The sequence below is a fragment of the Macaca mulatta genome, chromosome 12 (genome assembly GCF_049350105.2).
Source record: "Macaca mulatta isolate MMU2019108-1 chromosome 12, T2T-MMU8v2.0, whole genome shotgun sequence".
Taxonomy (NCBI): Eukaryota; Metazoa; Chordata; class Mammalia; order Primates; family Cercopithecidae; genus Macaca; species Macaca mulatta.
Genome location: NC_133417.1, coordinates 138330763 through 138343161, shown reverse-complemented (window position 1 = coordinate 138343161; position 12399 = coordinate 138330763). Strand labels below are relative to the sequence as shown.

The 12399-nt window shown below is 53.7% G+C and overlaps 1 protein-coding gene across 1 annotated transcript in view; it reads right to left on the bottom strand.

Annotated features, from left to right (window-relative positions):
- The window catches only part of INPP5D (inositol polyphosphate-5-phosphatase D), a 152179-nt gene extending 142957 nt beyond the window's left edge, over window positions 1-9222 (bottom strand). The window contains exon 1 of the mRNA XM_028831241.2: window positions 8952-9222. Within this exon, the coding sequence (XP_028687074.2) occupies window positions 8952-9094 (143 nt within the window). The 5' untranslated portion in view covers window positions 9095-9222. The remainder of the gene's footprint in view (window positions 1-8951) is intronic.
- Between the last annotated feature and the right edge of the window lie 3177 nt (window positions 9223-12399).

The following is a 12399-nucleotide window of genomic DNA, read 5'->3' as shown; positions in this document are numbered from 1 at the left end:
TCTGCTTTTTGCTGTGTACTTTCTGTGCTTTGTATAAATACCATTTTTTAAAGTTACTCTAAAGAACAGGACGTCGTTGTTTATCAGATTTGTTTCTCCATTGCCACTGACAGCTGTGTGGCCCAGCAAGCCTCTCTGCTCTGGGGAGCTCCCAGCTGATCTCTCGGGGCCAGCCCTCCATGGGGTTGTTTACGATAAGTATTGACCCCAAACTGTTAGGGGCCTGCACTTGTTAATATGGTGTTTTTCTAATGAAAGGGGACACTGGGAGCGTGAAGTGAGCAGGGGAGAGAATCTGGTCCTCACATGCTGCCACAGCTGTCAACCCTGAGTCCTCCCGTCATGGAACACGCTGTGCTCCTTCCATCGTCCTCAGCCCCAGGACTTCAGTTCCCTCTGCACTGACCCCCACAATTGGAGCCTAGTGGTCTTCAGATGCCTGCCTTTCTTCCTGATGTCATGTTCATTGCCCCTGGTTTCACTCCGCGTTCCTCTGTGTCCCCATCTCTTCCTCCTGCCAGCTTCCAGGCTCCCAGCCTGGCCCCAGCAGCCGCAGTCACAGGGGCGTCACTCAGTCCTCTTCCTGCTTCCATCTCTCCGAGTGCTTCCTCTGAGGAGGCCTCAAGTGACAGCTTAGCATCCCCCGGAGGCCTCCAGGAAGTTTCCGAAGCGATCCTCTGCCCCCATTCTCCTCTCTCCTCTGTGTGGAATGTTCTTCACAGAGTGGCCCTGTACTCCTCTGCTTCTGAGATGTCACTAGTCACTTTTAGCTCATAAAGACTAATTGCCAGCATGTTTTTTCTGTTTTTTGTTTTTTGTTTTTTTTAGACAGAGTCTATCTCTGTCGCCCAGGCTGGAGTGCAGGGGCACGATCTCGGCTCACCGCAAGCTCCACCTCCTGGGTTCAGGCAATTCTCCTGCCACAGTCTCCCAAGTAGCTGGGATTACAGGCACCCGCCACCATGCCCAGCTAATTTTTTTGTATTTTTAGTAGAGACAGGGTTTCACTGTGTTGGCCAGGCTGGTCTCAAACTCCTGACCTCGTCATCCACCTGCCTCGGCCTCCCAAAGTACTGGGATTACAGGTGTGAACCACCACGCCTGATCACCAGCATGATTTTTTTTTCTTTTTGAGACGGAGTTTCGCTCTTGTCGCCCAGGCTGGAGTGCAAGGGCACCATCTCAGTTCACCGAAACCTCCGTCTCCCAGGTTCAAGCAATTCTCCTGCCTCAGCCTCCTGAGTAGCTGGAATTACAGGCACGCGCCACCATCCCCAGCTAAGTTTTGTATTTGTAGTAGAGATAGGATTTCTCCATGTTGGTCAGGCTGGTCTCGAACTCCCGACCTCAGGTGATCCACCCACCTTGGCCTCCCAAAGTGCTGGGATTACAGGCATGAGCCACCTTGCCCAGCACCAGCATGATTTTTATGTGTTCGAAGCATTCGGTGGGTGCTTACCACATGCCTGGCCTTGGACTATAAATGTCATTCACATCTTTCCATTTTATCCTCTCAATAACCCAATGAAACAAGGAAAAGACAAACAACCCTGTTTTCTAAATGTGCAAAGGATCTGAATTGACATTTCTCCAAATACGAATGGCCATTAAGCATGAGAAAACAGGTTTGGCATCATTAACCATTAGAGAAATGCAAATTAAAACCACAATAAGATGTCCCTTCACGCCCACTAGGATGGCTATAATAAAAAAGACAATAACAAGTGCTGATAAGAAAGTGGAGACGTGGGAACCCTCAGACATTGCTGGTAGGAAGGCAAAATGGCGGATCCACCAAGGAAAGCAGTTTAGCAGTTCCTCAAAATGTTAGACTTAAATGACCCAGCAATTCTGCTCCTAGATATGTACCCAAGAATGTTGAAAATATATGTTTGCACAAAACCTTGTATGTGAGTGTTCGTCACAGCATTATTCATTATAGCCCAAAAGTGGAAACAACCCAAATGCCTGTCAATTGATGAATGGATAAACAGAATGTGGTTCTTTCAATACAGTGGCTCATTAGTCAGCCCTGGAGAGGAATGATTCACGCTGCAACACAGATGAAGCCTGAGAGCATTGTGCTCAGTGAAAGAAGCTGACCCCAAAATCCACATGTCGTATGCTTCCAGTTATGAAACATCCGGAAAAGAAATAAATCCGTAGACAAAAAGTCATTTAGTTGTTGCCAGGGGTTGGGTGGAGACGGAATAGGGAGTGACTGCAATGGGTACAGGGTTTCTTTCTGAGGTATTGAGAATGTCCTTGAATGAGACAGTGGTGTTGGTTTCATAACATTGTGAATGCACTAAAAACACGATAAAGAATTGTACACCAGGGCTGAGCATGGTGGCCGACGCCTGTGATCCTAGCATTTTGGGAGGCCGACGTGGACAGATTACCTGAGGTCAGGAGTTCGAGACCAGTCTGGCCAACATGGTGAAACCTCATCTCTACTAAAAATACAAAAATTAGCTGGGTGTGGTGGTAGGCACCTGTAATCCCAGCTATTTCGGAAGCTGAGGCAGAGGACTGCTTGAACTCAGGAGGCAGAGGTTACAGTGAACCGAGACCACACCACTGCATTCCAGCCTGGGCAACAACGGTGAGATTCTGTCTCAAAAAGAAAAAAAAAAAAAAATTAGCCGGGCATGGTGGTGTGTGCCTATGATACCAGCTACTTGGGAGGCTGAGGCAGGAGAATTGCTTGAACCCGGGAGGCAGAGGCTGCAGTGCACTGAGATCGCGCCACTCTGCACTCCAGCCTGGGCAACAGAGCAAGACTCTGTCTCGGAAAAAAAAAAAAAAAAATTAAGAATTGTACACCATAGAAAGGGTGATTGTATAGAATATGGATTATACTTCAATTTGTAAAAATAACCCAATGAGTGGGCTTTGGCCTTGTCATCGTCACTCCACCCGTGAAGAGGCGGGGTTGGCACAGGAAGGTTAGCATTTGCAAATGCAGCACACCACAGCCAGCCGACCACAGAGCCGCGCTCCTCAGGAGTACACAACATGGTACGAATTATAGAGGGAAGAGCAGAGCTCCTCTCACTCTACGTCTGGGGTGGGGAGAAAGGCCTGGCTGCAAGGACCACATGTCGTCATGACGCAAGGGTTCGTGTGCAGGGAGATGGCACCAATTGAGAAATGCTGATGTGAAGCTGCATGCAGTGGCTCACACTTGTAATGCCAGCACTTCGGGGGGCCAAGGTGGGAGACTGACTTGACTCCAGGAGTTAGGGACCAGCGTGGGCAACATAGCAAAACCCTGTCTCTACATAAAAAAGGTTAGCCAGGCTTGGTGACTTGCACCTGGAATCCCAGCTACTCAGGAAGCTGAGGCAGGAGGATCGCTTGATCAAGCGAGGCTGCAGTGAGCCGTGACTGTGCCACTGCACTCCAACCTGGGCAACAGCGTGAGATCCTGTCTCAAATAAATAAATAAATAAATAAATAAGGCCAGGTGCGGTGGCTCACACCTGTAATCCCAGCACTTTCGGAGGCCAAGGCAGGTGGATCACGAGGTCAGGAGTTCGAGACCAGCCTGGCCAGCATGGTAAAACTCTATCTCTACTAAAAATACAAAAATTAGCCGGATGTGGTGGCGGGTTCCTGTAATCCCAGCTACTTGGGAAGCTGAGGCAGAAGAATTGCTTGAATCTTGGAGGTGGAGGTTGCAGTGAGCCAAGATCATGCCACTGCACTTCAGCCTGTGTGACAGAGCAAGACTCTGTCTCAAAAAAGAAAGAAAGAAAGAAAGAGAGAGAGAGAGAGAGAAAGAAAGAAAAGAAGGGAAGGAAGGAAGGAAGGAAGGAAGGAAGGAAGGAAGGAAGGAAGGAAAGAAGGAAGGAAGGAAGGAAGGAAGGAAGGAAGGAAGGAAGAAAAAGGCTGGGTAAAGTGGCTCATGCCTGTAATCTCAGCACTTTGGGAGGCCGAAGAGGCCAGATCACCTGAGGTTAAGATAAAAAGAAAAAAATCAGCCCCGCGTGGTGGCAGGCACCTGTAATCCCAGCTGCTTGGGAGGCTGAGGTAGGAGAATCGCTTGAACCTGGGAGGCAGAGGTTGCAGTGAGCCAAGATTGCACCACTGCGCTCCAGCCTGGGCGACAGAGCAAGACTCTGTCAAAAAAAAAAAAAAAGAAAAGAAAAGAAAACCCACAATAAGTGCTGATTGTGTTCATGAATTTATGAATTTGACCTACCAGGTAGACAAACATGCAAAGCACCAAAGCTGGAGCCTATTTCTGGACCCGAAAGGACTTTTCTGGGGGGCTGAGTATAGGTACAGAAACCCTGGAGAGACTCCGTTTTAACATGCTTGCTCTGCATCACTTCACATGGAAGGTACAGTTAGTGAGTGAAATACATAGGCCTTCCAGGGCACATCACCCCTTCCTGGTCTCGCATACAGAGAGAGAACTCGGCACAGTCAGCCTTGGACAAAGCCCCTTGGCCTGCTTTCTGGTGTGAACCAGATGTCAGTAGTTCTGGCTACTGCCTGAGCCAGCATTTTTTCCCACTGACTGTCAATATCAGGTATGAAAAATAGTGCCTTGTTGCATTTGCACAAAAATAATTAACAGTGTCTATTTTACTGAAGCTTCAAAAGGGGGACTTAGCCACCGCTCATACCACAGCTTTCCACCTCTGTTGGACTCTTTGAGGTTAGGAGTTCTGCCCTCCCAAGCCCCTTCTTTGTGACTCCATCACCAGGAGTTCCCTCTCCAGGCTTTTCCCCGCCCCACACAGGACACCTTATGGTCTCTGTTTCTCGCTTCCAGGAAGAGCATACGTGCAAGTCCTGGCTCTGTTATTTGTTAGTCCTGTAAACTAGGCCTGTTCCATAAACCACTCTGTGCCTCAGTTTCCCCATCTGTAAAGTGGGGATAATAGGACTTCCTTTGAAGGTCTTCGTGGACATCAAATGAGTCAATATAAGCCTCGAATGGTGCCTGGCACATAGCTCTTTGGAAGTTGCCTGCTGTTGTTAGGCAGAGCAGGTTGGTAACAACCTTCTGTTAGCGGAGCAAGGTTTAGGGTGTGCTCTGTTCGACAAAATTCCCCTGGGAGAAGGCACTCAACATGTGCAGAAGAAACAGTGTAACAAGCCCCTAGAGGCCAACAGACATCCCTCTCGGGCTTTCCCCTCTTTCTTGTGGTGTAGGTGAAGCCACTGGGTCCAGGACTGTCTGGTGCACTGTCTACACTGCCCCCGGAAAGGGGTGAGCCGGACCCTGCCATGGTGCCTGGGTGGCATGTGGACAGCCACGTGTGGAGGGAAACCAAAACCACAGTCAGCTGTGGCCAGACCAGGTATTGGTTTCTGAGCCAAAGGCAGCCACGTGCCTTCGCCTCCCCCATGAGAGAAGCCCCTCTCTCTGGAGTGGCTGGGTGGGAATGCCGCCCTCCTGGGCTGCTCCAGGCTGGATGGCAGCCAGCTGAGCTGGCCACCTAGGCCCAGTCCTGGGCCCCGGCTGCTCCTGCAGAGAGGGCAGCGTGTATCTTGATGTTGGGCCTTTGATCAGCTTTGCCTGTGCAGATTGCGTAAGGGGATGCTGGCTCAGCCGGCCCATGGACCTTACATTGACTGACCCCATTCCCAAGGCATCTCTTCTTTGCAGCGTGAGGCCCTGCCAGGTGTGCTGGCCCTTGCATGGCAGGAGAGGGCATGAGCCTGACAGCTGTTAATGTCTCCCATCCACAATGCACCCAACGTCCCCCTCAAGGCACCCACAGACTCTCCCCAGAGCAGGGCCAACTCTGTGGGGGATTTGAGTGGGGACCAGGTGGGGATGACATAGGCCCTGCTTAGAAGAGCCCCTGGCTGCAAGACGGCGGAGTTGGACTCAAACCAAGCAGCCAACTGCATCTTCCCGCCGCAACTCTCTGTGCCCCGAGATGGAGCCCCAGACGCCCCGTCAAGCAGGGCTTTCCGAGCTGCTGAGGTGAGATCAAAGCTTTCCTACCCAGTGGTAGGTGACGGGGCTGACCTCTCTCGAGGAAATGCAGGGTTTGCTGGGTGTGGGCAGAATGTGCACTCCTAAGTCACGTGGTGGCACTGAATTGCAGCCCTGTCTTTTGATGTCCAACCCCCGCTCAAGTCCATTTACATAGTCAAATCCTGTCCTCTTTCCTGAGGGCAAAGGCCCCTCCTTGGTGAGGTTGCTCTGCTTCCGACACCCAAGGCACACTTGCCCAAACCATCAGGTGGAGACTCCGGCCGTCGTCCCCTTGCCCACCAGGGGAGGCCTGGGAGGGAACGCCACTGGGGCCCAGGCAGGATGAGGTCGGGGCACCTGGGGGATCTGAGGGGCCATGGGGCATGTATACTTTTCCCATGGACTTTGCTAGGGCAGGAGGGTGCGCGTGTGGCTTCCTTCTGCAGTCACTTCTAGAGCAGGGTGGCTCCAGGTTTCCAGGGCTGGGGAGCAAATGCTGCTACTTCTGCAGCTGCAGATAAACCCAGCTGCCCTGCACACCCCTCAGCCTGGGGCTGCCTGCCTTTGCCATGTCCAGCAGGCTGCGGCCACTCCGCAGGGAACAGAGAAAACTAGGGGGTGGTGGGGTTTGTTTTTCAAGAAGTTCAATCTCTTTGCTTTAAATGACTGGTCTTTTTTTTTTTTTTTTTTTTTTTTTTTGTATGCCCTTCCTGCCTTTTTTGTTGTCAAAGGCTGCTTTCTTTCAAGAAATGAGATGTTGGAGGATGACAGTTTGTTATCATTCATTTAATTACTTTTTAGTTTTAAAATCTCCGTAATTGGCAAAATCCAGGGTAGCAGCCACATGAAGCCTGCAGATGTGTGGAAAGTCTGCAGGTCCATCGCGTCCCACAGCCTACAGTGGAGCCTGACCCTGCAGGAACGGAAGCTTCCTACGCTGAGCAGAGGAGAAAGGGGAACCCTGAGCCCAGGGTTTGTCTGGCCAAGGGGTGGGGCTCCTGGTGTTTGCAACCCAGCAGCCTCAGGATAGGAGGCTGATGAGGCTTTGGCTAAGAGGATAGTGGACCTCTGTGGGCACCACAGGTCCCTTTCTAAGGAGCAGACACTGCACACCTGTCATGACTCTGAGAGTAACTCAGTGCAGACAAGGGTTCCGAGAGAAGAGGTGGAGGAAGGAATACGGGAACTGGCCTGGAAGCCAGCAGTTTTGCCCCCAGCCAGCATGGTGGACAAAGGCCTCAGGCTCTCTGCACTCTGTCTACCCCCTGAAAAGCCAGGGCTGTTGCACCAGAGCTTTTCCAAGACCTTTCCAGCTCTGACTCTGGCTCAGGCTGATCCTAGACATTAAGATGCTCACAGCTTGGAGTCAGAGAGACCCACATCCCATGTCTGTAACTTGAGCAACCACAAAGCCCTGGTCAAAGAGCTGCATCGAAGGTTAATGAGATGGGGCCCTGGAAGCCCTCGGCTCAGCCAACACCAAGCAGCCAGGACAAGATCCCACTGGGCCAGGAGAGAAATCCAAATAATCCACATGGGCCGGGTGGAGTCAGACTGGGCTTGTGAGATGCCTAAGAGAATCTTCCTGCCCCTTCTAAGGCCCCGGCAGCAGCAGGTCCCCACTGGGGAAGTCCAGGCAGCCTGGGCCTGCGTTCCTTCCCCTGAGGCATGAGAGAGGGGGCACAGGAAGCCAGTCTTGGAGGTGGGGCTGCAGATTGTCAGCACAGGCCAGCGACCAGCTGTGAGCCTGGGTTGGCTTCCAGTGCCCCAGCCGACCCTGTAAACACTCCGGCTGCCCTTGCTTCTGCCTCCAGCCCCACAAGGCTACATGCATGCCCCGCTAGACTGGGAGCAGGAGAGGTCGGTCCACAGGCTGCTGGTCTCAGCTGCAGCCTCTGGGGGCAGATGGCCATGGCTTTGACTGTTGTCACTCACTTAACTGCCAGGGCCTCAGATTTCTCATCTGCAAAGTGGGGCTTTTGACAGGACCTTCACTTCAGGTTGTGGTGAGGATGAAATGGGCTAACAAATGCTTAGCACAGCAGGCCCCAGCTGTGAGTCAGTATTCAAAACAGGTCTGGGTTCATCACCCACTTCCCCTCCTGCCTGAAGAAGGGCAAGGCCCTCTCCGCTTGGGGGAACATTTCTGCTAGCCCGGGGATGCTACTGGAGATGTTCGGGTGGACATACCCTTCCCTGACTACACCCTGGCACTGCCCGAGGCCTCGGCAAAATGATTAGACCAAGAGCTGCAGGGCAAGGGCCTCCTTCAGACACTGGACAGGAAGGGGGTTTTAGAAAGGAACCTTCAGCAAGTGGCTGGTTCCTCCATTGCTAGCACAGCTGGCACATTCAGTAACATCCCCAACCGGGCAGTGGGAGGAGTTGATGGTGACAGAGACCCAAATTGAGGGGTGGGGGTGGGCAGCGGTCACAGCCAAGTGCTCAGGAGACAGAGAAGAGGCTGCTCGCTCGTGGTAGTGGTGAGCGAACGGAAAGTCCTTTCTTGATTAAACTCAGCCCATATGCTTGGCTCGCCGAACAACAGCTGCCCCCAGGGTCCCAAAGCCTGGGTGCTCCAGGAAGGGTCCCCCTTGCCACCTTTGCTCTTCTCAGGGTTTCTGAGCTGGGCATCTTTGAACTGATCTCTAACACACCCACCTCCAAGGAGCCCTGAGCTTCCTCCTGGTTCAAAAAGCCCAAACTCGTTCTCTCGTTCCCCAGACTTCAAGGAAGCCCCGGGCACCACACAGCTCATGGGAAGCTGGGGTGTAAGATCAGGCCTCGGAGTGGTTCTGACAGCTCCAAGGCTGCAAAATCTGCCACGAGACCAGCTCTCTGAACTCCAAGGCCAAGGTCCAAGGACAAGGTCCATGACAGGGTGGCGGGGAAGTGTGCATGGCAGATCACTTTGTCCTGTGACATAAGAACAACCCATCCCAGTGCTGGGCCCCCTCTAAGCCTCTCTGTCATCTCTGTGCCCGGGGACGGAGCAGGTTGTACTCACAGCACGCAGAGCGCGTATGCCCGGGAGATGGACTCGCTGGCACGCACGAGGAAGCTCCCATCCTTGCCCGTCCTGGAGAGCAGCTCCTCCGCCTTGGAGCGGGTGATATTGCCGTGGTTCCAGCAGGGGACCATGGTGGGCATGGGCCTCCTCGGCCGGGCCAGCGGGCAACCCCAGGACCCACACGCCACCGAGGGGAGCGGAGGCCCCTCTGCTGTAACCTGCCGCCTGTTGCCTCTTGGTGGCCTCGGCTGCTGCCACCAGCTTAACTGGCTGACTTCCTGTTTCAGGCGCTCAGCGAGGGAAAGGAAACTGAGCGGCGGAGAACTTCCTCATTACAGAAACCAAGCGAGAGAGGGCGGGGGGAAGCCCTGGCCATCCACCGTCCCCCACACCCCGCCACGGCTACTGCGGCTCCTTCACCGGCCCTCTCCTTCCTGGCAACAGGTCGCAGCCTACAAGTGAAGTGTCCAGGGACAGCTGAAGTCCCACTGGGCAGAATGACCGGCTCTGGAGATGTCAGGAGAGTCGTGGCCACTTCTGAAGAAGCATGGCCTAGCAGGCATGGGTGGGCCCGAAGAGTGGTTCTTCTGCGGCCATGCTGACGCCCACATGGGATGCCACGCCCTAGACAGGTCCCTGAGCCTTCTGCTCTCCCCCAGGGCTTTTCAACGCCCATCCTGAACCCCTAAAACACCCAAGGGGGCACAGCTTCTCAACTGGGACTACAGCCTGCCCAGGACAGAGCAAACTTGAGGGGGAGGGGACAGTCAAGCCCCACCACTCCCCTTTAGAGACTCCCAGCGGCCTGGGTGCTGGGAGACCTTGGCCACCACCAGCCGAGGGTGCCGAGGTCCAAGTGACGGCTCTGTGACTGCATTCCCCTCATTCCCAGGGGCCGGTGGATGCTGCACGGGCAGCACAGCTCTTATCCCTGCAGTCCAGCTTGGAGACACACAAAGGGAGCTTGGAGGGGATGTGGACCATTTACAGTGGGAACACAGGCTGACTTTTTCTCTGGGCTTCTCCAGGATGCTGGGGAAACAAGCTCGGAGAGGAGAACCCCAAAGCCCCACAGGGCAGGCTGGCCGCCTGGCCAAGGATAACACGGGGTCCTGAGTCCTGCATCTCAGCAGTCGGGGTGGCTGGTCAGACTGTACCTCCTCCAAGGCTGGGCATGGCCACATTTGCCCACCTCTCCAAGGGGAGCTGCCTCTCCAGGGACTGCCATCCAGGACCAGTCATTTCTGAGGGCTCTGCAGTGGACACCCATCCCTCAGCCCCCAGACCTGGGTACCCTCCATCCTTGGGTCAGGCCCACCAAGGCTGAAGGGGCAGGTGTTGACCCGCTGCACAAGGAGTGTCCCCTCATCCCACATCCAGGCCTTGGGCTCCAGGACATGACAACAGACCCCCTCCAGGAAGGGGCACCAGCCAGGCAGTGGCACCAGCCAGGCAGCGCCACCACATTCAAGCTGTGGGAACCTGGTCAAGTTTCTTCTCTCTCTCGGCCTTGGTTTCTTCTTGTCTAATTTGAAGGACGTAGCTCGTAAAGGAGCTCACATGTGCCCAGGGGCTCAACGTGCGTCACGCTGATGGTTGTCCCAGGACAGGGCCCCCAGCACCTCCCTGCTGTAGCAACACGCACAGCAGGTGAGTCTGTAGGGCAGACAAAGCACTCGCAGTCCAGGACCTCTGGCCAGGCGTGGGGATACAGTGGTGATGGGAACTGGCCTCCACACTCCGGCCCTCCCGGAACACGCCACCTCTGCAGCAGCCCAGTGTGGAGGCCTCTCATTCCCCACCCACACCTCCACTCAGCGCCTGTCCACCCCCTCCTTATGGGGTCATCTCCTGTGCTGCCATTGTGCATCTTCGCACCCTTCTCGCTTCCCTGCTGGCCACCAACATCCATGAAGCCCCAGACCACGCCACCAGGAGGATCCATTTGCAATACTGGTCCCTTTACATCTCCACCCACTCATCTCTACCATGCCAAGACTGCTGTACTTAGAGAGCTTCCCCCAGGCCCCTAGGCCCCCATCTCTCACACCTCTATTCCCATAGTCCTTGCCATTCCACAGAGCGAGATCCCCTGGCACACCCGCCACACAGGTACACGTCCCTCATTTTTAAGGCCCATCCCATCTTTGCTTCCTTTTCCACCCAATTGCCTGGTCTATCCAGCATGGTCAGCTGGCTTGTCCCCCACCCTTGTGCCCTCCACATTCAGGAAATCCCAGTATCTAGATCAGGGCTGCCCTTTTGGTGGGTGGATTTTTTTTTTTTTGTAGGTCTCCAGTCAATATAAATAATTTAAACATATTACAAACTTCACGAACTCATGTGAGGGATAGTGATCTACCAATGAAGACTTCAAATAATGGCTAGAGAGTGGCCAGGCACAGTGGCTCACACCTGTAATCTCAGCACTTTGGGAGGCTGAGGGGGGTGGATCACCTGGTCAGGAGTTTGAGACCCACCTGGCCAACATGGTGAAACCCTGTCTCTACTAAAAACAAAACAAAACAAAAACAAACAAACAAACAAATCAGCTGGGTGTGGTACATGCCTGTAATTGCAGCTACTCTGGAGGCTGAGGCAGGAGAATTGCTTGAACCCAGGAGGCGGAGGTTGCAGTGAGCTGAGATCATGCCATTGCACTCCAGCCTGGGCGATAGAACGAGACTAGAACGAGACTCCATCTCAAAAAAAAAAAAATTTACTGTTCCAAATTTTATAGCATAAAGGTAGAACCACACATCTTCCAGCCATATTCTCTTGAATGTGTTAGGCCATAATCACTGCATTCCTACTTTGACATCCCATTTGATGATGACTGCACCCCAGCCCTCCACATATAAGAGCAGTCCTACTCTTCAGGGATGCCCACCTGCATCTGGCTTGGCAGGATCAATATGGAGAGCTCAGCATCACCACGTGGGTGGGAGGTGGGAGACGATGCTGATGGGAAGAGCCCATGGGTGTATGGGTGCTGTGGAGCAATGTCCTTGAAACCATTGGAGGAAGTGGCTGCCTGATAGCTGGACAGGAGCCTCCAGAAGGGACAAGGGACTGCCAGCTGCTGCTGGCAGGGGTAAGGAGGGCCTAGACCACCTGCCACTATCCTTGCTGTCCTCAATGCTCAGGGTCAGTCAAAGGAGGAACCTGCTCCCCAGGCTGTGCCCAGGAGCCACACTCAACCATAGGGCCCCAGAGTGATTGCATGGTGTGAGTCTACGCATTCTTTAGAGCATCTGGTCAACCTCACCCATGGGGCAGAGGCTTGGAAAGCAGCTGAGGGGAAGAAGTGGGGTCAGATTCACACGTGTGATTCTAGGTCCAGACTGGGGCACCTGCCCAAGGGCACTGTCAGCCCTGGCAAGCCCCAGGCCCCATCAGGGGACTTGAACAATTTCTGGGAAAGCTGGGCAGTGAGAAGCATCAG